Below are 27,582 nucleotides of genomic sequence, written 5' to 3' on the forward strand. Positions count from 1 at the left end.
ACTCCCTTATTGCATTCTGCAGGTGACAAGCTGGAACTGTTTGCTGTGAGAGAGCGTTGTTGATGTTAGTAATGCTGGTGATGGGGTAATGGGAGGAGTTTTGATTTGATTATTGGACAGTGAGTGGTCAAGGTCATTGCTTATCCTAAAATTATGTTAGTCATGCTGGCTGTCCGTGCTATTCCACGTAGACAAGACAATATTGATTCTGTATTGTCCATTTTGGGCTCTATAAATGGATATCAAATGAATACTTTGTGTACAACAATGTATACTGTTACCAAGGCCTGACCTCATTTGTCTTGTTTGTATTATAAAACCAAATTTAAACTTTTTATGAAATATTCTACAAAATCAGAAATGTGCTCTAGATGTGTTGTGTGTTTTAGATCTCTTCTACAGAAAACCTAAATCAAAACAAAGATGGTCTAACCTCATTGTAACTCCTCACTCTGCCACAGCCTGCTATAAATATGGCAACCACCAGCAATGACCCAGGGTCATTGGCAACAGCTACCTCATCTGCACCAGCTGGGGTCACTGTAGCAGGTCAGATTCCCTTTGCGGAGATATGTGGCTTTCTGGAGAGAGTACAGAAAAAGAAGGGAAACGACCAGAAAAGGAACCTCTTCAAAGATTTCCTGGAAAAGTGGCGTGCCTTTCACAAACAGCTCCATGCCAAGAATCCTACAACGGTAAGTTTAGTGAGAGCTCTGTCTCCCTCCTTCAGCTGTCTAGATACCATCACAAATCTCATTGTAAGGCAACTCCGCACGCTGGCACTGGTCTGACAGTCCCTGACCAGTCAAAATCACTGTCGGACCAGTAACTTTTTCAGGAATGGACCAGTAAAACATGGAAAAACTGGGTACGTGTACTTTCTGCAAATTCTGGTCCAGCAGACAGGTTGGACCAGTAGAAAAAATGAGTACCATACAGATGTGTGCAGCCCTGTGAAAGGTCACAGTGGACAAATGATACATAGGTCTGAGTGCATCAGTCAGAAATTGTGTGCATGAAGTAGTATTGCAGAGTGGGTGTAGGCTGATTTCCATAGTTACCATGTGAACACTATTCCTACTGATGCACGAAAAGACTTCTGCATCATCTGTTTTATAGAACAGGGGACAGATGTTTATTGCCAGAAATCCAGTTTTTGATCAGGTGACTCAATGACAAATGTACTGGATGCATTTCCATTTGGCGTGCCATAGGCCAGAACCATGCATCCGATAATTACTGGATGTACGGTAAATTTACTGGCTGCATGATTAGCTAGCCAATAGGTAACTCTTCCTGAGTGTACAGACTCTTCCTGAGTGCGCAGTAACATGTTAACAGTGGCAATTGTCAGTGAAGCACTATGTGGCTAGAAAAAAAAAAAAAAAAAAACAGCTTTCGACCTATGAGATTGTAGGATTTTCGCAACCTATTCTATACTGGTATAATTTTAGTGTACACCAGTAAACATATCAAACTTACGAATGTTTTGTTTGTTTATAAAATCCTTAATGATCAAGCTCCAAAATATCTAGACGCCTGTTTGACTTTATATACACCTACTAGAAATTTGAGCTCATCTTGTGATCCGCTTCGTCTCACATACTCTGTTACTCGCACCTTTAATAGCCAGTGATAGGACATTTGCTGTGTCTGCTTCAAAGCACTGGAACAATTTACCACTTACCGTTAGACAGTCTCCATCAGTCAGTGTTTTCAAAAAAGCCTTGAAAACACATCTTTTCAGTAGCAACTAGTTCGTAGCTGTAACATTTATCCAATTATACATACTGTCGTATATGGTCAGTTTCACGGTAAAGGGTGTAACTTTCAATTTTTAGCCTTTTGGCCCACCCTGAACACATAGATTTACAGATCTCAAAGATTTTTTCCCATGTGAGTCACCTTATGAGTAGCCACCTTGGGTAGCATAATCAGGTCCAGGTATTGATGCGTTTTGTTTTGACAGTCACATATGTACCCTAAAAATGACTATTTTGTTGCATTGAAATTTATATAACATTTTTGAAATGTTAATAATTTTCTACAGCAACTGCAGAGATCTAATTTTTTATGTTAAAAGCATAGTTGTATGGTCAATTGAAATGACCAAATTAGTTTGGTTTGTATCTGGCTCTTTGTTTTAGAATACTATGACTTCAAATTTGAGGTTTCGGAGGCTTCATTTTCCGTTAACAATTGTTTACAAACTTTGATGGACAGTAATGATCAGTGGATGTGTTTTGCTTACTTTCTTTTATGCTGAAAATAGTAAGGTACAGCTAAACTTTAGACTTACATCAAAGTTTGCTTCATTCTAGGGCTATTTGAAATTTTGTAATAATTTCATTCCATCAAGTGAAATTTCCGTTAGCAGTTTTGAAGCCTCCGAAACAAAGTGTTCAGTCAAATGATATGAATATAGATAAGAGAAGCGACCTAATGTCAAAATGTAGGATATGGGGCCCTAACCTAATAGACCAAAAATAGTTAAGATCCGCCAAACTCTCTGAAAATAGGAGACAATACAAATTTTCCGTTAACACGTGAAGCCTCCGAGACGCATTGAAGCCTCCGAAACAGCAAAAACATCTAATTTGACATTTCTGATAAATTCTTTGAGTGTCTGCCCCAAATTATGCCATGAAATCATCAACAGACATGGACAGACAACAAAAATATTAAAAACATTATAATACTGCAATAATTTTTTGAGCTAATACACTTGATAGAGAAAAAGTGGTTTCGGAGGCTTCAAAAGGACGTTAACACTGCATTTTTGTGATTTTCTCTGGACAAAATTAAATTAGATTTATTGTTCACCCACCCAATGATCGCTTATGACATATCTAAAGATATTTAATCACATTCAGTTTTCTGGCGGCTTTGTTTACTCACCAATATAGATTTATTATACGATTTACCTATTTTTCTTAAACAGTGCAGACGTGTCACACATAATTCACCTTTTCATTCAGCAATAAAATATTGGCAGATGAGGATGTTGCCCCACAAATATGTTTAAACAGTGTATATCAACCAAAAAAGACACAATTTACCCATCACTTTCTACATAACATACATGATTTTCATAAAAACATACGGCATACCAAATTAATTTTCCAGATGTTTCGGAGGCTTCATTTTATGTTAACAGCATGTAAATGGAATGTTTTGATTACAATTTTGTAATTCTAAGTCTATCAAATAACTGTTTGGACTGAATGAGACTTAATGATTCCCCAAGTAAGGTGTAGATAGTTGTTTAAATGTATGAAAAGCATTTATTCTGTAGGTTTCCTTTTGAAACAATGGAACAGGCTAGATATTGTGAGTAATGAAAGTGACTTCCAGCTTGCGTGCATGCCCACATCATGCAACAGTAGTGCAACAAAGCAAGTAGTTGTGGATACATCAATGTTCTTAAGTTGGATAACTCATTTTTACTCTTGAGAGAAGTTGAAGTGTTGTGACCATATTTGTATCACTCTTTTGACTGGTTAGACTTTGTTAATGAAGACCAAACAATTACTTGATTATTTAGTGTTAAATACACTTTTTTAAGAACTGAACACTATTCCTGTCCTGAAGATTCCAGGACTTTGATAGATGGTTTTTCAAGAGGGAAGCATACACTTAACTAAGAAATATATTACTTTTGAATTTAAGGTTGTATCTTTTATGCATGATCAAGAGCAAATGGTGGAATATACTCTTTGGATTTTTACACTTTCGACTCACTATCATCTGAGTGTAATACATTGTAGTTTCGAAACACAATCTTTACATGTCCATTTATAACCCATTGACAAATCCATTCCATTGTTACTCACATGGCATTTGTTTTTGCCATACTGAAATCTTGACTTTTTCAGCTTTCCATTTCTTAACAAGTTCTTTGGCTTTCATTTCCAATACTTATTTTGAGGAAAGTAATTAATCAATAAATTTGTGATTGGACTTGAAAATAGCTAACATCTTGCAGATTAAATCATTTCTGTGGTGTGACTTGGATCACAGGGTACTGTTTTGGAATTTTGACATTTGATTACTTCATCCAGACAGGTTTTCATGTCAATCTGTATGTCAGATTTGATGCATACTAGGTGCAACACAATCTTGATGGTATACCCTATTTTCCATACTTTATTATGCTGGCAGTGACCACTTGACTATTTTTTATTAAACAAAATGTAACTTGTGTAACGAAACATCTCTTCGCAAACATGTGCGAGACTCTATGACATGTTTGCAGATGTAGTTCTCAGTGCAGTAAATGGACAGTAATGGTTGGGATAGGATTGTTTATGAATGACATATAGACCTCTACTTATAAATAGCCTGTTGCCATGGGGTACATGTAGTTTACATGGGTGGGTGACTGGAGAAGTTATGTTCATGAAGAACAATATTGAAATGATTGAAATCTGTATAATCTGTTTAGTCCTGGCTTTTCTGGAAAAAGTTACGAGCCCCTAACTATTTTGAAATTCAAAGGGTTAAAATTGTAGTCTGTGGGTTTATATACTATTTAAAACAAACTTGTGGGTTTCTACCAAACTTACAGTACGCGCAATAGAAAACGCCCGACGAAAGTGCGTCCAAATTTCGTCCCAACGCTTTTTTCGTTGTTGATTTCGTCGGGGACGTTTTCAACGCTTTTTGCGTCCAGACTTCATGGACGGATTTTGGACGAATTCAACGAAATCCCCGAACGCTTTTCCGAAGCTGTGGACGCATTCAACGCTTTCAGCGCTTTCAACGCTTTCAACCCTTTACACGCGATCACACACACACAGGATAGTTAGCTCTAATCGCGAATTGCTAGCTCTTCTTTCGTCGAAGTTCTCTAGGTTTCCCGTCCATTTCTCTCATTTTCTCTCTCTTGCTTTCGTATCATTGTATCCCTTTCTTTTCAGAGTACAATCATACTTTAGAGAGTATTTTTTCTCATTTTTATTAAGTGATTACCGTGTTTGCCACAATTTGGGGTGAGTTTTTGTTCGAGTGTTTGTTGAGTTTTTCGATTGAACGATGTGTCGATTATCTTCGTGTGTGCGAGAATATCGTACCCACTCGTTTGTTTCCGTGTAAGTATTTTTACCGTAAAGTGTCTTCATCGTTCGTCTTCACGCATCGGGTTTTCACCCTAGTTTTCCTCATCGTAGTTTTCCACATCCATTTTTTTTTCCGGTGCAAGATACTCTGTGTATTTTCTGCTACGGTAAAATGCCATCGTCGATATTTTTTGTGTATTCATCGTAGTTTTCCACCTCCATTTCATTTTTGTGTGCAAGATGTGTAGCTAGGTCTGCGATGTCTGAATCGTTTACAGATGTGTTTTGTGAGAGTATTAACCACGATGATTTTGAGGATTTTGAGGGTTTCGCGGTGGATGAGATCGACTGGAATGATAGTGATAATGATAATGAATCTACACTATCTAGTGGTGTTGATATAAGAGCTCTTATGATGATGCAATTTATTTCGTGTGACCGACCATCATGACGTTGGCGATGACGAGTACGAAACGAGTAGCCTATACATGTACAATGTAGGCCTGTAATGATCTAAGACGAGAGTGACACTGACGACATGGCCTGGCCCTGGGGGCTGTTTTAGTGTTGCCTGCTGAGTAGGTGTTCCATTCTATCCTTTCAGTTATCTTTCTATCACTTTCTTCTTTTGACCCTGGATGGAAAAAAAAAAACCCTATCTTGCCATGTAAAGACAGAGCACATACCATCATGAAATATCATGACATTACTAAAGTAATAAAAGAAATAAGTAAGCGATGAAAATTCTTGTTTGTAAAATCATAAATCAAAGGTGATTTCATATGAACCAGCTCTTTGAAACGTATTTAATTTGCCTATTGATACTTGCTTTGCAAGTATACATTTTCTCTCCCATGGACTTTGTGTCCCCCCCTTTTTTTATGTGCTTTAATGATTATTCTAATTTGTTTTGTCAATATCATCATTATTGCTGTATTAATATTACCATACTTTGATAAGGTTAATTGCATTTGTTGATTGACTCTAACTTTCATTTTGTTGCCTCCTCTTGGTACTTGTACAGATCCTTTCTAGGGCTTGCTGTTTGCTCACCCCCCCCCCCCCTTTGCTGTTGCTATTTCACTCTTTACCTTTCTTTGTCTCTCTGTTGTTCCTTATCTTGTTTGATGTTGCCTCCATATTCATCCTTTTCCTTCAATGGTTGCCCCCTGGCCCTCACGACCATTACTAACCTTCCCCTGCCTTTTGTCTGTCCATCCTCCTGCTCTAATCCCCCTCCCTTTACCTGTTGGGCTCCTTGCCCATGACATCCTACCCTCTCCTTTTGTTTTCTTTGTTCCTTGTCCCTTGCCTGTTCCTGACTGTTCTTGTTGTGTGAAGTCGCTTTACATGTGTGTGGTTGCTTTTTCTGCCTATTTGCCATTTTGCTTCTGACGAAGATTCTGCTATGATCGAAAACTTAGGTCCCTTTTGACTCTATCCTAAAAACATTCATGTACACTCCCAAAACTTGCTGGGCTAGTAATGAAAACTTCCATTATCTAGCAGGGGAGAGGGAATGCTTTCATTTTCTCAAGAGAGCTTTTGTGTGAGAGAATGCAAAACTTGATTGAGTGTTGCCAAGTTGTTTTCAAACTTCTTCATTTTATTTGATCTTAAGCATAATCACTTTCGTAAGTACATGTACAGTATTACGATTTCTTCTCCCCTGACTGTAATCGGAAAGTTTGCCATAAGGACGATCGCTAATGTGTTTGGATGTGCCGATATGCGAAACACGTGGTTCAAAAGAATGCACCATGTGCTACTTACAGTTGTACTGCCTTAAAGGTTACTGCAAGTTGAATGGATCGAATGCGCCATAGGCTTAGTTACGGTAAACAGTTTACGTTCGATGCGAATAATTATTACGTCTTTCAGGATCGAGGAATAATACACACAAAACATGCAAACAAACAAATCCACGAACGAGTGTTGATAACCAAAATTCATATGAAAAGTAATAGGCAGTTTTGATGAGCGTGAAATTTTATTGTCATGATTTTGCCGTTTAATCGGGTGGTGGCTGCATCACATAGGACATCTCAGTGAATTTGTCTAGGCATATGAGACTTTTCATATAAATCTGTGATTGCATTTTTGAGTGATTAATCAATTCCTTTTTACAGTTCGGGAACCAGAACATCAGAACATCTTTGCAATGATTCCTTTAACTCAACTCACCCGCGAGTTCTTCGATCGACATACTACACCAAATGCGCGCATACTTTCGTCTGGCACCTGGGGTCTGGCACGCACCTGGTTTTGTGGAAATTTCCACAAAGGGAGAGGGTGGGGTTTTTCCAATCCCAAGAGACCGCATTATACACAAGAAGACAATCTCGTCGCTTCTATCATTTTCCGTCACTCGTGTTTTCCCCTTATTCTTTGCTAATAATGAACATTTCGATTGAACTTAACGATGGTTGTTCACACGTGGTTCCTTTTGTTGTGAGGTGTAGGTATTTTCTTTTTTTATCATTCTTGGGAGGGGAAAGAAGAGTAAAAGAGGGAAAACTTATTTAAATAAACGAAGGGCACGTACGCTCAGCATCCACAGCAAGCCGTCTTTTACATCAGCATCGTTGATTATCATCACTTGCACTATCATCAGGCATCACTCGGATAATTTTGTCCTTTTTTTATAAACATTTAGAAACACGATCACCATCACTCGAGATAAACACGTAGCAGTGGCAGATCCAGAGGGGGCGCATGAGGCGCACGCCCCCTTTATTTATCGTGGAAAAAAAAAATAGAAGTGAAACCCGGAAGTGGCACCAGAAATATTAGTTGCGCCCCTCCCCCCTCCTGTACAGAATTCCTGGATCCGCCCATGCCTGTACGAAAATAAATGTCAACAGACAAAGTATCAACAACCTCCCTGACAACCATAAACATTACCACAGAGCACACCGAAGCGGCTGGCATCAAACACCCTTCGAAATACTGCAGCAAAGCGCGAAATCGCCGTTACGAAAATGCATGTATATATACACAGTGCGAGGCAATTGAAAGATTACCTTTAAATATTTCAGAACATGAAAGGAACAAATAAAGTGATATGAAACGAAAGAAATCGTACACCAAACGAAAGGTATAATGACCTCCAATAGGCCCTTAGCCGCATCATATCAATAAACATGACGTATAAGCACACGGAATATGCGTGTTTGGGATTCCTCCCTTCTATATTTCTTTCCTGAACTATTCCCAATGCCCGAATAAAATAATGACTAGTTTGTTACACTGATTTCTTCTTCTGAGGTAAGGAAGTTCGTTCGTCCGAAAACAAAAGGATTGACACTCCGAAGGTTTGCTAATCGGGCAATGCCCCCCCCCCCCAAAAAAAAAACAAAACAAAACAACAAAAAACAAAAAAACAGCCCAAAAAATGCTCGTTAATCAAAACATTGGTTAATAATGTTAAAGACGATAATAATAATATTAATAAAAATAATGATAATAATAATAATAATAATAATAATAATGATAATAATGATAATAATAATATAACAATAGACAGAAATAAAACAATATATGCCCCCCTATAGCAATTACCCGCAGCATGATTACATTTTCGAATCAACAAACATGGATAGGCACAAGGAATATGCGTGTTTCGGATTCGAAATAACGCCGTAACCATCGGAATAGCGCACCCGTTTTCTTTTTTTCGGAATAATGAACACCACGGAAATGAATAAATGATTTCAAACTAAGAATCATTTCCTCCCTTCTATATTTTATTCCTGAACTATTCCCAATGCCCGAATAAAATAATGACTAGTTTGTTACTCTGAAACATGGTGTTGTGAGTTAAGGAAGTTCGTTTATCCGAAAACGAAAGGATTGACACTCCGAAGGTTTGCTATACCCATCGAACAATGGGGGAAACAAAATAATAGTAATACATTTTATTTTCACACTAGGTACGAACATCTACAAGGTGTAGGGAATTTGCGTGTTACGGAACATTTTATCACTTTCGCATCAGCGAACTTTACGTGCATTGGGTACTACAAAAATGCCTCCCCCCCCCCCAAAAAAAAATGTATATATAATTACACCAACGCTTGAGCATAACAACAAACAAGCAATCAAACAAACAAATAAACAACTTAAGATTTAATCTCATAGCTGCTTTGAATATTTCACGTTCCGTCTGCATGACTGTATATATACTTCTTTTCAGAATTATCTCTCGCTTCCCGCTTCACAACTAGGAAATAAACGATGTCAAACTACAGGTATAAGAATTAAACTTATTGTCTTACTCTGAATATAAAATTCATTATTTCAAAAGTTCGTTTATCCTTGAATACAACAGGCTCGATACTACAGTACTCCGAAGGTTTGCTAATCCGACAATAACGCACCTATCCAATCACAAACATTCGTGCATTTTCGAATTATGAATCATAATTTGACTATCACATTTACGAACATCTATTTTTCGTGTAGGGAAGTCGCGTGTATCTGAATGTTTCATTTTCGTCCTAATGAACCTTATGGGTGCATGGGTACAACGAACATGAACCTCAACCCCCCCCCCAAAAAAAAAATAAAATAAAAAAAGAAAGAAAGAAAGAGCCAAGTCAAACTAAGAATCAGTCTGAATTAGTCGCTTTGAAAATTCCACGTACCGTCTGAATTATCTCTCTGTCCAATAAAGAAATAAACGATATCAAACTAAGAATTAAACTTATTGTCTTGGTTTGAATATTATTATTTTTTTTGCTTTTCTGGGGCCCGTTGCATAAAACTTACCATTGAATTTCAATAGTAACTACCGTCAGCATCAATGATTATAAAATTTACCGCTGATTTAAGACTTACCGCATAGAAAGGAGCGGTAAGTCCAGCGGTAAGGGTTTTATGCAACAGGGCCCTGATTCAATAAAAAAACGGGCAATGTAACGCGCAATTGCTGAAGAAAGAAAATATATTTAATGACCAAATAACGGCGAACAAATCCTTCTAATTTCTTTTTTCCTCTTTTTGGGGGTTAATTTTCTTTCTATACTCAAATGGATTTTACGTACACGCAATTTTAGTGAAACCATTTTCTTTTTGGTCGGCATTCTACGATAAGGTTCCTGTCGGTTCCTGTGGGTTCACCCTCGCCAAAATTGCGTGATTTCTCTTAAATACTATGAACCCGAATGATCTCTGATTGGTAATTTAGTCTATTTCATGATCAACAGTTGTTTATTTTCTGCTTGTAAAAAAAAACAACAACACGTGAACAATTAGTAGGCCTTATACTGGGTCTTGTCATGTATCGTACATCTCTGTTTCGTTCAGCCGAGCGAGCCATACCATGGCAATTGCGACGCACATACGGCGCACTCGCCTTTCCCACACGTGCACATTCCCTGGTTACATGCAGCCCGCATACCAACATGTGATGTATCAGGTGACTTACAAATGCAGTGAATAATCTGCTAACGGTGCCGTACTTACAGCTAGGGTAAGGGAAACTAAAACTTTTACAAATTGCTTCAATGAAAACGGCATCGATGTATGTATACATGTTACCATTCTTAATAGTATTATGTGAATCAGGTGAATTCCACGCCTGTCTACTGTTCTCATTCCCGACCGCTGTGCTACTACTAGTACTTGTTGAGTCTAATCTTGCAGTGATTCTTGCCGGCTAGCGGCTGTGGATGTGGCCACTACACACACACGTGTGTACTGTATTCCATGTGCGCCTTGGATCACGGACGGTTTTAACGAAATTTGGACGAAACTGCCGAGCTCCGAACACGCATTTTCCGAACGAGCAACGCATTTGCCGAACGAAATTGAGCGGGCGGTCGTGCGTGAAATGCGTCCACAAAGCGTCAGAATCGTTGCTACTGGATCGATAACGAAATTTCGTCCAAATTTCGTCCAAATTTCGTTGCTACTCGATCGATAACGAACTTTCGTTGGAAAACGAAATTGACGGAGGCGTTTCTTATTGCGCGTACTGTAGATATTTAAACACATTTGCTGCTTTTTAATTTTTTACCAAAAAGGTTGTCATTTTTAGAAACAGTAAAAGTTCTGTTAGCAATTTCTCAATGCGTACCTTCAAAAACAGGCCTCCTAGCTGTCACAGAAGTCACACAAACTGGAATTTATTAAAATAACAATAAAAAAAGAAGCCTTTGAAGAATTAAAAAAATAAATAAAATGATATGAAACAGGGGTGACTTGTATACCACAGAAAAAGAAAGTAAAATTCTAACTATCATATATTATAGGGAACTATACATTTGGTGAACATTCTTTTTTTAAATTCAAATTCATACACAGTCATGGGTAGGGTATGTACATTTATCTTTTCAACAGGCTATTCAAAAAGATGAATGGGATCTTGACCATTTCAATTTCTATTGAGCTCCATGATAATATCACCAATATATTGATTTTTCCAATTCCATTTTGATGATGACAGTTTGATGATGACCCTTACATGGAATGGCTGATCAGTGTTTAAGATTGCTGTTCAATGACCATGATCACTGCATTTGATAGCTATAGTAGGGGATATCAGACATGGTCCATATGCAAAAGAATGTTTATAAGCCTTTTTTCCCCTTTCTATATTTTACAATGCTACGTTGTATGTTGTAATCTAACCGTCATGCCATCACATAGTCTATTTTCTATCCCTTTCTCATCAACAGTTGAAATTGATTTCACATGTATATAAAACAATTGTGATGGGTGGTTTATGTCAATATACATCCCACAAACTGCACTTATAAAGCAAGCAAACATAATCTTTGCATTAAGTCTATAGCTACAGTTCTAACTCATTGAAAGTAATTCTTACTGCATTATGATGAAAAGTTTGACAAATCATGCATACAGCTGTACATGTGTGTAGCCTAATCATGTTCTGTATTGCCAAAGTCATGGATATATGCAAATACAATGTACAGTGTATGTATACAACTGAGCATAAAGATTTAAATATTTTCTTTGTCTCTTAACATAAATGTTGGAAAGTCTTTTTCTGCATACAAATAAATACTATTTTACGTGTTACAACATTGTTAGTTATTTGGAAACAATCAGCTGCATTAATGTACTTCATATCACCTTAAAATGGACCATTTTTGCATGTTAACAGTCATGATGAAGCCTCCGAAACATGTGTTGCTGCTAACTTTAAGCCACAAAAAAAAAAGATGTTCCTAATCAGTGTACTTTTATTGCTACTGTTGCAGTTTCCTTTAGAATCATATTGCCTCATGTAATATCATAAATTCGAACTGAGCATTGCTCAAAGTGTACACAGTTTGTTATTCACTTTTGTGGAGGCCAATTTCCTTATAATAATACAATGTCACGAGTACAATTTGTATGAAGGGTAAACATTATGCACTGCAATAAGATGTACATCTGTATACTGTTATTCACATTCTATTGATGCCCTGTCGTTATTCTAGCATGTAGTGATAGTTGCTTACTGTAGTTTTATTATCTTAAGTGAATACAGGACTAGAACTTTGTGTTAGCAGTTTTGAAGCCTCCGAAACACACACGTTTGTTAACTGAAGCCTCCGAAACTCACAAGTCTGAAAATTTCAACTTTGTCAAAAATAATCCAATTTCTTTGGGATTTAGGTTGATAAATGTTTGTTACCAAGAGATAATTTAGGGCTATGTTTAGAGTGGCTCTTGCTTCTAGAACATTCTTTTAACTTAAAAATAGTTTGTCAGGTACCATTTTTTACCTTGGAATTTGAAGTTCACATCCAAATAATTGCAAGAGCGAATATCTGTTGGGGGAAAAGTGTTTTGATATTTCAAATATATGTTCACAGCAAATAAAAAGTTGCATTACATCCACCATTTATCTTCATTTGGTTGCTGTGGGTGACCAAAACATTCTTGTTGTTTTTACCTAAATTTATCTAAAATTCCATAATAGTCACTTCATTTTTCATATTTAGCCTAAGAATTAAGCTCTGGAATGAAAAAATATTGAAAATATAGACATTCCTAATAAAGGCAAAGATAGGAATGGAAACACAACTTTAATTTTTGACCCTTGCCACATCAAAGTTACACCCTTTACTGTGAAACTGACCATATGTTTTGTATTGATTGTAAGCACTTTGGGCCTTGTGGGAAAAGCGCACTATAAATGATAGTAATAATAATAATAATAATAATAATAATAATAATGATGATAATAATAATAATGATAATAATAATAATAATAATGATAATGATAATAATAATAATAATAATAATGTAGATCTCTCACTTTGTTGTATGCTGAAATGTGGAAAAACATGTGGAAAAAACATGGAAAAACATTGAATATTGCAAATCCCGTGGGATAAACCACCTGCTTTTGAGGTTTCCTGTCGAACACATCTTGTTGGAGAACAGGGACAAAAAAGTGACATGGAATCTGTTATGTGAGCCAGTTGTGTCTCTCACACATGAGACTTCCATTCTAATAATTTCTTTGTCTTATCGGAGGACGACGGTTGTCTTGCCTCTTGTCTGAAGGAACAATGTGATAACAGTTAAATCAAGAATTAATACCTGAGCCTTTTGCTCGCAGTGTAGACCAGAGCTCTACAAGCTGGGCTACAGGTCTCTCACAATTCTTATAAATCTACTGATGAATAATCATGATGATTATTGTTGTTATTATCTTTAATTATTTTTTGATTTAGAACTCTTTTCATGTCAATACTGGGCCAATGACAAATTGTCGTCTTTTTTTTTCGTAGTGCTATGATGTTATTCTTCATGACAAAGCATGGAATGAGTCCTTGCCCCTCTCTCTCTCTCAACAGACGGACAACTTCTACCCAGCCATGCGCCTGCTGTTGCCCCAGCTTGAGCGAGAGAGACTTGCGTATGGCATCAAAGAGGTATGGCAGTTTAAACTCACCCCATTTTCGCAAATATTAAAAAAAATTTGTCCATCCACCATTGAACAGAAAATTGTATGCAAAATAAACACACAGGATCAATAAAAGATTTGGTGAGTTTATTGTCATTTACTCTTAATATTGTGTGTCGTTCTTTTTCACACAGTTCACTCTGGCCAAGCTGTATATTGAGATTCTTGGGCTGGCTAAGGAGAGCACAGATGCCAAGAAGCTCCTCAACTACAGAGCTCCCACAGCCAAGCAGGTAGAACTTTCTTTCTGGTTTCCATAGCAACACAGATTTCAGCGGGAGAAAACTTTGCTTCTCAGCTACTTGATCAACTGTTAACCTCACAGCTGCTCTTTAGTTGAAGTTTTCCTTTGGACAAATGAGACTGAAGGGCAAATTCAGATTCTGTTTGAAACGTTAAGTTTCAGATTCTTTATGGATCTATAACATGGAAATTTCTTTTTCATTGGCTTCATATAGTAATGTGATACAATGCAAAACATTACTACAATTACAACGAATAACATACTGAAACAACAATGAGAATCATCAATTGTAACAATGCAGTGTTAATATTTCAAACATGAATGGAGTGATTTTGCCCCTAGGGAGAGCACTTTATCACAGTTGCCTGGCCCTTTTGGTAAGACTTAAAACCGTAGGACTTATGGTTGCTTGCTCACAATCATTTATTGTTTGCTCGGCAGCCACATTGAAACAAATCATAGGACACAAAATGATAAAAGCCAGTGTACTGACTTTTGTTCATGAAGAGCCCTTCCCGCTCAGTAGGGGGTGTGTAGAATGCTGATAATACGTGATGACTGAATCATGTCCACACAGTAGAATTCAGTCGCATCCAAAACAAGTTCCAGGCACTTCACTCTAGTATTAAACACGGAGTGGGTACCGCTGTGGCCCGATATATTGTCATCGATGCACTAGTAATCTAATAATGAAGAATCATAGCAAACATGATCTGGGAAAGTGTGAGATTGTAATACTTCTGGCAAAGCTTTTTGGCTAACATTTCATATTTTTGTCATTACCAAAGTGAAATTGTGTTATTAGAGCATAATTCACACATTTCTGTATGCATTTGTGTATCTGTAGAATAAAAATCAACAATTTTAAAGCCATATGAGCACTATGTTTTCACTTTAAAAGTTATGGTGGTTATCTCAATTTGTATTTCAATTGGAAGGCATCTATCAATTTTTCTCTATCAATGTTTTATTTGCTTCTCAGGAAGCGGGTGACTTTGCCAGCGTGGCCTATTTTGTCCTAAGAAACAGATGTCCTGAGAAAGGCAGGTGGGTGTTTGGCGTTTTTAGTCTTTAGCTCACCTAAACCAGATGGCTCAAGTGAGCTACAATCGTGGGTGCTAACCTTCTGGTGTCCGTCATGCAACGGACCACACACTGGCCGTCCATTCATTGTCTGTCATTAGTCATCCACCTTTCAAAACTTTTTCACATTTTCATCTTCTTTTTTAATACTGGGGGCCTAATATCGACCAGATTTGGCAGGGATTATTTCCGGGGGGGGCTGGTTGGAGGGAATTATAGTTTGTACAGATGATGGCAGTGCCCTGTGGAGGGCCCCTGGGATAGGGCCAAATTTAGCAAAAAGCAGCATAGTTTGCCCTCAGATGGAGTGCTGCAAAGATGAAGTACACTGCTCAGGTTTTTGCTGGACATATGGGTCTCTGGTTCTTTATTTCCCTGTTCTGTCTTGTAGTCCCAGTACATTTGATTTTTTGTGAAACTGGTTTGACCAGGCTCTCTTCACCTTCTTAGCATACACTTTGTAACTTCAGCTAGGAATGTTCATCAGAGTTATAGTATATTGGGATGAAATAAAAATGATATAACAATTATCTAGATGAAATGAATGGGTGAAAACTCAAGAGTAGGGGTAAAGGGTTATAGAAGTTTAGTTCAAATGTACTTTTCCCAATGTAACATTAACATTGTTATGTCCTTGGCTGACATGATGAGTCAGGATGGAAGAACAGTTAATATATACTGTATAAGCTGTTATTTTTGCGAGTAGATATTTTCTCGAATGAGGATGTCATGGATATTTTCACAAGATATTGTATTTCGCAAATTGACACAAGGCTATCGTAAGTGCACTATTACCGTAGCTTATGGTGTCATTTTTCGCGTGTTGTTTAATTTGTGGGGCAACTGTGATTCGCAAAAGTTAAACTCTCGCCTAAATAACAGCTTATACAGTAAATGAAGTAATGAAGATGAAAGGTGAAATTCAAGGGTATTTTATAAAGGAAACCAGCTTTAAGTTTCCTCTGTCTTTGCTCTTTTCAGTCTGTCCATCAGAGATGTGAATGACAACCTGGACTCCATCGCTCTCAACAATGCAAGCAAGAAGAAAGACCTGGTGAAGAAAAGTTTGTTGACCCTGCTGAGGAACACCAGTGCCATAGAGCAGAAGTGGCTCATTAGGATGATCATGAAGGTACTGTAAAACGAGAAATGTTCGCGTGCATTTTAATTTCGCGAATTTCGCGAGCGCCAAGATTCGCGAAATTAAAATGCACGCGAAATTTCTTATCTACACTATGTGCATTGAACGCAAGAGGCAATTCGCGAAAATTTCTTGCCACGAAAAAGGCCGTCGGCTCCAATTCGCGATAATTTCGTGCCGTGAATATATCATGTTTTACAGCATGCAGAAAGTCTTGTCTGTGCAACTGCTATTTGCCAACATGGCCACTTGTGTGATCTTGCTTCACAAAGCCACCAGAAAGTCTCAAAACATGGATTTTCAGTTTAGGACAGATTCTGAAAGCACAGTCTCTAAGTTTGAAAATGATGCAAACTCAAAATACATGGATTTTCCTCACCTATGTAACTGAATTATGGAAAGAATGTGCACACTCTGGAAAGGTGCTTACTGGAAAAACAAAAAGAAGCTTTGAAGCTTAGGGTCTATTCAAGTGCTTTATCTCCTCAAACTGTGTTCTGTGCAGTGAGTGGGGAAAAAAGGTGTGAAACTCCTTAGCAACTACAAAACTGAAGGGATTATAAGATTAAGCTTTTTTTTTTTTTCTTTTTTTTGCTGTCTATGAGCACATTCAGTTATGAGTACTGCCAAAATTTTGAAGTGATGGCATCATTCTTTCAAAAGTTATTAGAGTTGAAAGTGAATGGTGTGTAAAGAGTTAAAAAGATAGGATTTTAAAGACATACTCAATTAGCAGTATTCTCCAAAACAAAACCCCTAGAAAAACTGCAAAAAACACAATTTCCCATTTGTTGTATGATCCCAAACTTTAAAATTATGTAGAATTGTTCTTTCAGAAGATATGCAAATGCAACAACTAAATATTGACTAAGTTGACCAATTTTACCTAATTTGAGTTCTCACATAAAGTGAGGATGTGCGACCTTTTGTTGGTTTTGTGATGCACGGCCACATATGTACGCTAGATAGAGTTTGACATGTTTACAGCACAGGAATAGACCAGTACAAAGGTTATGCATCCGTAATGTGTGGTTGGTCTGTAGCTTTATCACTCAGACATCAATGTACCATGTATAAATAGAAACATACATGTATCTTTAATGCATGGTAAACATTTGCTAATGTTAAAGGTCCTGTTTACCTTTGGGGAACAGTGATTTAAGAGAAATGTTCAAGATATCGCTTTTGATGCATATGTGCAGGTCAGTTGTATCCCAAAACACCCTACCATAAAACATTTTGCAATAAAGCCTAGAATATAAGGAGATATTACTATTTTTCTCATTAACCATACATACTGTAGATGGTTTGGTCTGGAAACATTTTCATTATAACTGTTGTTCACATTTATTTATGTTTAACAATACTTAACATCAATCATACTGGTTCAAATTTTGATTGTGGTTTCTATCCCTAACTCACATTTTGGAACTATTTTGAAGCACGAATGCTGGGTTTTTGTTTCATCTGCAAGTGGTGAATTATGCCTTTAAAGCAGACCATATAAGCTTAGTCCATGTATTTTTTTTATGGAGCTGTCAGTGCGCACTGACATATCAATTGACCTTTAATGGAGAATGAAGCTCAGATATATATGAAGATTTTAACAGATAAAATTATACCATTTTTTTTTTAAAGTGAGGTCATTATCAAATGGAGAAAAGTATTTCTTTTTCATGATTCTGCACTTGTTACATAAATAAGAAATATTATTGAAAAAAAAATCACATAGTTATGATTTTCGTTTTGTTTTTCAGTAGCTTTAATCTAAGATATCTCGAATTCATGGAAATATTAAAATAGATCTTCTCGTTTCTTTTGCATTTAAAAGCTTCATTTATGGATAGAGGGAATGCAGGAATATTAGTAGAACACATCAGTGAAGTTTGAGAAAATTGGAGGATGCATTGAAAAGCTATAGATGAATTTTTAAAATTTTGATGTGACCACATTTTTGTCTCGCCCACCGGAGGTGAAGGCGAGACTAAGGGATCCAAATGGCGTCCGTCCGTCGTCCGTCCGTCGTCCGTCACAAATGTTAAAGTTTACCTGCAAGACTCTCTTATGATGCATAACTTGGCAACTGTTACAGCAATGGTAGCCACACTTGGGTGATAGAAGCACTAGGGGTATCTTCATGTTATGGTGTTGTGGGAGGTCATGTGATGATGTCAAAGGTCATTTGAGGTCATATATTAAAGAGTACATGTATGTGCAAGACTCTCTTTTCTATGTTAAAGTTTACCTGCAAGACCCTCTTTTGACAAATAACTTCACATAAGTTGCTTGGATTACAACCTAACTTGGTTCATAGATGCACTGGGGGTACCTTCATGTTATGGTGCCGTTGGAGGTCACAGGATAAGGTCAAAGGTCATTTGAGGTCATACGTTAAAGTTTACTTGCAAGACTCTCTTATCACATGTAACTCAACACATGTTGCTACAATGGCAATCAAACTTGGGTGATGGATGCACTAGGGGTACCTTCATGTTATGTGCCGTAAGAGGTCACATGATAAGGTCAAAGGTCATTTGAGGTCATACGTTAAAGTTTACTTGCAAGACTGTCTTATCACACGTAACTCAGCACATGTTGCTACAATGGCAATCAAACTTGGGTGATGGTAGATGTCTCTTGGGAAGTTGAAGGTTACCACAAGGTCAAAGGTCACATACAGGGGTCAACGAACTTTTAGGGCCCAATGTTAAGTTTTTAGGGCGCATTTCGTTTATGGCTCATAACTTTTGATCCCTTTGTCTGTTTGTGACCAAACTTGGATGGAAGATGTCCCTTGTGGAGGTGAAGGTCGTCACAAGGTCAAAGGTCACATACAGGGGTCAACAAACTTTTAGGACCCAATGTTATTTTTTTAGGGCGCGTTTTGATTGTGGCTCATAACTTTTGATCCCTATGTCCGTTTGTGACCAAACTTGGACGGTAGATGTCCCTTGGGGAGTTAAAGGTCATCACAAGGTCAAAGGTCACAGAAAGGAGTCAACAAATTTTTAGGGCCCAATGTTAAGTTTTTATGGCGCGTTTCAGTTATGGCTCATTACTTTTTTATCCCTTTGTCCGTTTGTGACCAAACTTGGATGGTAAATGTCCCTTGGGGTGTTGAAGGTCACCACAAGGTCAAAGGTCATAAGCAGGTCAATTAACTTCTGGGAGTTATAAAAAATATTAATTCCTTGTATGCGAATGGGCGAGACACAATTCGGCACTTGCCTTGTTTTATGTCACGTATGGATAATGATATAAAGTTAATGTAAAGAAAATTCACCATTTTTATTCTCACTTTTCTAGCATGGTGTTATATGAATATTGCAGCATTAATCAATTCTCTTGTACACATTTAGGTCTTACTCTCCATTTATGTGTCCAGGCTCTTAGCTTAATTTGCCAAACTGTTTTATCGGGTGCTGTTCGTTATTCCGAAGGTTCGTTATTTCGAAGGTTGCTTATTCCGAAGGTTCGTTAATCCGAAACACACAAATTCCCTATGCCTAGAGGTTCGTTGATCTGAAAATGAAAAAAGGTTCGTTAATCCGAACATTTGTGGCGTTATTCCAATGGTTCGTTATTCCGAAGGTTCGTTAATCCGAAAATGAAATAGGGTTCGCTATTCCGAAGGTTCGTTGATCCAAAGTAATATAGGGTCCGTAATGAACCTTCGGAACAACGAGCTTTGTTTCATTTTCAGATTAATGAACCTTCGGAATAACGAACCGTATTTCAATTTCAGATTAATGAACCTTCGGAATAACAAACCTCATCACATTTTCGGATTAACGAACCTTCGGAATAAAGAATCTTCGGAATAACGAACCTTCGGAATAACGAGCTGTAACCATTTTATCAGCATTCAGTAGGCCATCCCAAACTAGACATAGTTGTAGCTTTAGCAAGCTCACTCACATGTAGCAACATGCCTCAGTCCAATAGGAAGGCCGTGGTGACATAATAGGGATTTGGGGGATTAGGTAATCTGTATTCATTGACATTTAGTTTCCAGATATCTGTGCCTATTTGCAAACAAAGTACTCCACTGTGAATGCCAGTTGTTAAACGGAGCACATTAAGGGTTGAAGTACTCATTAAATCCAGCCAGTGCAAAGTTGCTGGTCTAATCATGTCTGAGTTATTTAGAGACTCAGAGTAAATATTGATAGAATCCGACTCCAGTTGAGTAATTCTCATCGTGGAAAGAAGACAAAGTAGAATTATACTGTTCGATTTATTTCCCCAAAGGTAATGGATAAGTATGTTCAAGTGACATGCCAACAGCATTTAGACATACTTTAACCCGTTGAGGATGAGTCCCAAGTATACTTTGGCAGGTGTCTATGGGAAATGCGTGTTGTGGGAAATGCGTGTTGTAGCAAAATCAGTCTGTCCTCAATGGGTTAATGTTGCAGCTGCATTCCATGGAATGGCTGAATGTTTGGTCTGTCAGCCCTAACTAGCCCGGGCTCTTTTCGGCTATGCTATATTGGAACCCTCCCCCAGATCATGCCTATGAAGCATGTGACAGCCATCAAATTTTGTACGCACATTGCATGGGATGTACTCTACAAGACTGGATAATTGAATTTCCAAAATGAATTAATTTTTCATTAACAATTTGTTTTGCAAATTTATGCAACAAAATTGTATTTGGGCCTAATATGCTCATGTGCCTTGGGAATAAAGTTTTGTTTTTTTTTGTAGAAAAACTAATACACCAAGGTCTAACATTGTACAACATGAAAAATGGCTACACTATTAAAAAAATTCAATTCTTTTGTATTTCTTTTTTTTGTCTTTGCAATTTCTCATGTAGTTATTTGTTTGGGAAAAGCACCAAAAAACAGACAAAATTAGTGTACATTTGTACAACTCACGGCATTCTTGGCCTTGACCAGCTAACCTTGACGTTTACATGAATAAGAACTTCTACAAATATTCCATGGGAAGTACAAGATTACATAATTGCATGACAGACTTCCATACGCGTGCAAACATAAAAGAGTGATAATCAAGGATGGTATGTAGTGTACATGTAGATGTAGTTCCGCTCATTCCATGATAATTCATGTGTTATGCACATGGGAAATTTCATTTTTGGAGCAAGCCTGACTGTAAAATGCCCAGTGGAGCATTAAGCATTGATCCAAATTTTCAACATTTAGTATAAGAAGATGTAGTTCATGCAGAACTCTAGGCTCAAAAGTCAGGAAAGACACATTTTTCTCTGTTCAGAAATGATCACAGAAAGAAAAAAAAGGGAGATGAATCCCCCAACCTCCACCAGCTTTTAAAGGGTCAAAAACTAAACCTGTTACTTTGTGGATTTAGTCAATGCGGAAGTGTAAGGGTAATAACACACAGGTGAAGATTGAGGAAATTCTGACAAACCAGCCGAAAGCTCTGAGACTGGATTCTACAGCCTTTGTCAAATCCATTCCTCTCACAATTCTCTGCGAGCCTTCGATGCCCCTGAGTGAGATTCTTTTTGTCCGTAGACAGAGAACAAACAGATTGGTAATCTGCCTACGTGAAAGCAGTCAAGCAGTACACTTATCCCCTCTCCATGTTCAACTTCATGTGCCATCAAACAGTTACAATATCGATCTGGAGCGAGGTATGAATTGAGCTCATAATGGAATAGCTAATGGGCTCACAAACTCTTGTTATTCAGCAAAACTGAAATTCTACTGAGCTCAGCCCTGATTGCCATATGGGCATCTTTAGACGAATTTTATAGGAAAACAAATGCACACTACATTTGAAAAAAGGTACTTGATACTATTATACATGCAGATACACTACGTTGGAAAAAAGGTAAATAATACCATTATACAATATGCAGTTTTCATACAGAAAGAATACAGATATTGATAGAAGAAGCTTTAATCTTTCCATCAAAGCCATTTTCCTTGGCAGTATAACACAAATACACATGAATTTAGGCCGCAAATGCAGACACTCTTGTCTACATTTTGAGAACCTGGTATACACGTACCAGATTTCTGTATATATCATTTGCTGGCACAGGATACTAGGTTCCCGTATATCAGTAGTCACCATGAGAACCTGATATACCAGGTTCCCTTTCAGTTGTTGTCATAGGATCCTGGTATACGCTCGACCAGGTTCCCATATGTCAGTTGTTGCCATGGAAACCTGATGTGCCAGGATCCCACGAGGAACAGATGTACTCACTTTAACTGGATGGGAAGACATTGGCAGTAGTTGATATCACAAGAGTGCTATAACAGAAAGGAAATAATAAAATTCCACAAATTTGATTTCTTATGGAAAATAGACAATCCTTCCACTTGATATGGAAATGTTTCAAGGGAACTGCCCTCTGAAGGAGGCAAGTCAAGTGCTCTTTCATAATGCTGGAAAAATCGGTGGAATCACTTTCAATTTCCTTTACAATATTTATGTACTATTGTAATATCACCAACTGATGTAGGCCAGGGGCGGATCCAGGAATTCTGTAAAGGGGGGGGGGGGGGCAGTGCAAAGTAGTTTATATTTCTAGTGCCACTTCCTGGTTTAATTAGCTAACAAGCAAAAAAAGAAGAAAAAAAAGAAAGAAAATCCTTGACAGGTATTTTCTCTTACCAAAAAGCTTAAGTGCAAATTTTCTCATTTCTTGTGCCACTTCTGGGTTTCCTCAGATGACAAGCAAAATTAAATAAATAAATGAATAGATAAATGAAAAACAATTTAAACAAAAGTGCTGAAGTGCAATTTTTTCATGCAGCTGCAATTGCTGACAAGAATGGTTTCATGCGGTGCCCCCCCCCCCCATCTGCCACTGTAGACTTCCCATTTACATGTTGCAGTGATGGCACAATGGATCTTGCCAAGACTTTGAAAATTCCAACTGTTGAACACATTTCTAATTTTCGTGAATTTCCCTCTTGCGTTCTACTGATATTCCTGCACTTGCTGAATCCCCATGCTTTGAGGGAAATTCCTTTTTAAGGTTTACAAAACTATAGGGACACTCAACAGTGCAAGCGTCTGATCATATTCACGTGTAAGCTGTTTCATTACTCAAAATGATATAGTTGTTATTGTACTTCACTCTGTGGTATATAAAGCACATTCATGCAAATATATGATCACCAGTAGTCCCAAAGGTCAGCGAACACACAAATGTCAATATGTTCACAAAGTTACCATGGGTATTTACCTTGTATTACAATTGTAAGTGAAACTGGATCAGCATGTAGCATTAGCGAGATATGATTCATGAACTTGTGAGAATTGTTTAAAGCCAAAGAGTTTGTGAGGTAATTAAAATTTTGTGTGACCTTAGATTCTCAGTGTGCCCTATGAGAATGACCAACCCAGTTGAAGATTTTGTTTTCGTTATGGATGATGATGATTCCATGAGTAACATCTAAAACTCAGTCTGATTTTTGTCTGAAGCTTTAGGCAATTAACACTCCTTTCAAATCTACTGAATGCTGTGTTTGGTGTATATCATAATGCATATGGTTGTATTTATACTGGTTAAGTTTTTAAAGGACAAGTCCACCTTCATATACATAAGGATTGAGAGAATGCAGCAATATTAGTAGAACACATCAGTGAAAGTTTGAGGAAAATTGGAAAATCCGTTCAATAGTTATGATTATTTTAAATATCTGCGCATTCACTGCTAGAAGAGAAGACTACTACAGTGTATGATGTCACATGTGTACAACTATATAAGGAAAATAAAAAGAGAATTTCACAAAACTTTACTTTTTGAATAAAGTGCACATTTCTTTGACTTGTTACTGACGTATGTTAAGGGTAATATTATTCCGCCTGCCTTCTGAAAGAGAGAAGTCGAGTGTTCTTTTGTTATGCGAGAAAAATGGAAATATGTTGAATTTTCTTTATTCTTTCTTTATATCGTTGTACTCATGTGACATCACAAGCTATAGTAGTCTTTGCATCCAGCCGTGACTGAGCAGAAACTTCAGAAATTCATAAGTTTTTAACGGATTGTCGGATTTTGCTCAAACTCTCACTGATGTGTTCTACTAATATTGCTGCATTCACTCAACCCACATGTCTATGAAGGTGAACTTGTCCTTTAACTACATGTATGACTGTACTATCATTCACATTTGCACTGGACTGTGTGACTAATGACTATCATCCATATTGGACTGTTTGAATGCTGATTGCCATTCATACTTGACTGTGACATCTGACCGCCATTCACACTGGGCTGTGTGACTACAGTCTATAGTCATTCACACTTGATCACATGACTACCGACTGTCATTCACACTGGACTTTGAATGTTCTCTCACTCATACCTCCTCCAGGAAATGAAAATAGGTCTGAGCCAGTCTTCCATCCTTGGCACTTTTCATCCTGATGCTGAAGATTTCTTCAATGTTACAAACAGCCTCTCCAAGGCAAGTCTTTCCCTTATCATTATTATTTCTTTGAATTACAGATTGTAGTTGATTCACACTCCTTATTTATCACTGTAGTAATATTCCCTTCCACTGATGATGCATTTGAAGAGCTCAGTTGCAAAAGGTACTACATCCATTTTTCATCAAAATTCACTTTTTGGTCTTAATGTACTCATTTTTAGGACCTCTTTGCACTTATCCTAACAAAAAGCTGAATTTCCAACCAGAAAGTATTAAAAAATAACTTTAGAAAATCAGTTCTGTTTCGAAAGGTACTACATGCATTTTAGTTCAGTTTCAAAAGGTTTTACATCCATTCCAATAATCATGGGAAATTGACCAATCAGAGAGCAGTATTAATTAAAAATTCGAGTTTTTCTCAGAACTTGACATTATGGATGTAGTACCTTTTGAAACTGAACTCTTCATTTGTACCTGGATTTAGCAAGACCCAGCTTAAGGCGACAATTTGATAATAGTGTTGATGATCTCTTCACATGACATGAATGGAAAGTAGAAAACTCTCAGTGAAGGTTTAGAAACTTGCGCTGAAATTTTAGCAAACACATAATGTATTCATTGTGTAGTTCGCACGTGGATGTGAATGCATATCAAGGGGCCAAACATTTTAGTAAATCCTTTAGTGTTTGAATGCGAATGTATTTCAAGTGTTAGAAGATTTGACCACATGCCATTGGTGACCAACTGACCATTGTTCTCTTTTCTTCTTCAGGTTTGCACTGACCTTGCTGACCCCAAAGTGAGACTGAACGAGATTGCCATCAGTGTTTTCAGCCCCTTCAGTCCAATGCTCGGGGAGAGAGGAAAAATTACACAGGTAAAACATGTGCAGCTGAGTCACGGTTGCCACTTGATTGAATTCTGTTTCTGCATTCAGCAAATTTGAACATCAGAAAAATATTCTCTGGCTTTGAAAAAGGGGGAGGAAAAGCGATGGGGAGGAATTACATGAACAACCATAATTACCCTATTGTTAGATGACAACCAGAAATGTGTTAAACTCTGACGGCTGGCAAAGCTGTTGATGTAAGCTTTAAATCCAATTTTGGTGCATGCACAATAAAAAATGGGTTAATGCACTTCATTAGCCTCTTTCAAGGTAATAACTATTAATCACTTCTCTTGTTGATGGGAACATCTAATAATGAGATACATGTATGCATCATCTGAAAGCTAAAAGTCTCCTCTCCCTAAAGCAGGCTTAAACCTAAAAATCTTTATTTGTCAACACTTTGAAGGTTTACATCAAATGCAGTGACACTACATCGTGCAAAATGGAGCCATGTTGATGTACAAAGAGAAAAAGCTGATATTGTCTGCTAATTTTTAGCTCACCTGAGCCAAAGGCTCAAGTGAGCTATTGCGATCGCCCTTCGTCCGGCGTCCGTCGTGCGTCGTGCGTCGTGCGTCGTGCGTCGTCCGTCGTCCGTCGTCCGTCGTCCGTCGTGCGTCGTGCGTAAACTTTTTACTTTTTCATCTTCTTCTTGAAAACCCCATGACCGATTTTCATCAAACTTGGCAGGTAGCATCCCTAGGGGGTTAGGAACTCAATTTGTTAAAATGGGCACCATGCCCCACCCAGGGGGCCCCCAGGGGGGCCCAAACCCCCCAAAATTAAGGAATCTGTAAAAATCTTCTTCTCTAGAACCAGAAGTGATAGAGCGAAGTTAATACTATGAGTTAGTACATTGATGACTGTAGTTTCAAGTTTGTTCATGGCAGAATCAGGGGTGCCCCCCTTGGGACCCAGGGGAGGGGGGTGGGGAAGGGTTCTAATGGGGCCTAAATTGTACATTTTCATCTTCTTCTTGAGAACTCCATGACCCATTTTCACCAAACTTGGCAGGTAGCATCCCTAGGGGGTTAGGAACTCCATTTATTAAAATGGGCACCATGACCCACCCAGGGGGCCCCCAGGGGGCCCAAACCCCCCAAAATTAAGGAATCCGCAAAAACCTTCTTCTCTAGAACCAGAAGTGATAGAGCTAGGTTAATACTATGAGTTAGCACATTGATGACTGTAGTTTCAAGTTTGTTCATGGCAGAATCAGGGGTGCCCCCCTTGGGACCCGGGGGGGGGGGGGGGGGGGGGGGGGTGGGGGTGAGGAGGGGTCCTAATGGGCCTAAATTGTACATTTTTATCTTCTTCTTGAGAACCCCATGACCCATTTTCACCAAACTTGGCAGGTAGCATTCCTAGGGGGTCAGGATCTCAATTTGTTACAATGGGCACCATGCCCCGCCCAGGGGGCCCCCAGGGGGCCCAAACCCCCCAAATGAAGGAATCTTTAAAAATCTTCTCTAGAATCAGAAGTTATAGAGCTGAGATAATACTATGAGTGAGTACATTAATGACTGTAGTTTCAAGTTTGTTCATAGGAGATCCAGGGGTGCCCCTCTTGGGGGTAGGGGGAGGGGGGTGGTTGGAAGGGTCCAAATGGGGGCCTGAATTGTACATTTTCATCTTCTTCCTGAAAACCTCATGATGGATTTTTGTCAAACTTGGCAGGTAGCATCCCTAGGTGGTCAGGATCTCAATTTATCAAACTGGGCACCATGCCCCACCCAGAGGGCCCCAGGGGGCCCCAATTCCCCCAAATTAAGGAATCTTGAAAAAATTGGGCCCTTATTGTACATTTGAGTTAGCACATTGATGACTGTAGTTTCAAGTTTGTTCATGGCAGAATCAG

General features: G+C 38.1%; 1 protein-coding gene across 1 annotated transcript in view; it reads left to right on the forward strand.

Annotated features, from left to right (window-relative positions):
* The first annotated feature begins 405 nt into the window (after positions 1-405).
* The window catches only part of LOC139721186 (DNA ligase 4-like), a 57,313-nt gene continuing 30,136 nt past the window's right edge, over positions 406-27,582 (forward strand). Inside the window, exons 1-7 of the mRNA XM_071632513.1 lie at positions 406-695; positions 13,874-13,951; positions 14,118-14,216; positions 15,210-15,274; positions 16,292-16,442; positions 24,776-24,868; positions 25,605-25,709. Of these exons, the coding sequence (XP_071488614.1) occupies positions 474-695; positions 13,874-13,951; positions 14,118-14,216; positions 15,210-15,274; positions 16,292-16,442; positions 24,776-24,868; positions 25,605-25,709 (813 nt within the window). The 5' untranslated portion in view covers positions 406-473. The remainder of the gene's footprint in view (positions 696-13,873; positions 13,952-14,117; positions 14,217-15,209; positions 15,275-16,291; positions 16,443-24,775; positions 24,869-25,604; positions 25,710-27,582) is intronic.

The sequence above is a fragment of the Diadema antillarum genome, unplaced genomic scaffold (genome assembly GCF_040938485.1).
Source record: "Diadema antillarum isolate AM-2024a unplaced genomic scaffold, OU_Dant_1.0 scf00000139, whole genome shotgun sequence".
Taxonomy (NCBI): domain Eukaryota; kingdom Metazoa; phylum Echinodermata; class Echinoidea; order Diadematoida; family Diadematidae; genus Diadema; species Diadema antillarum.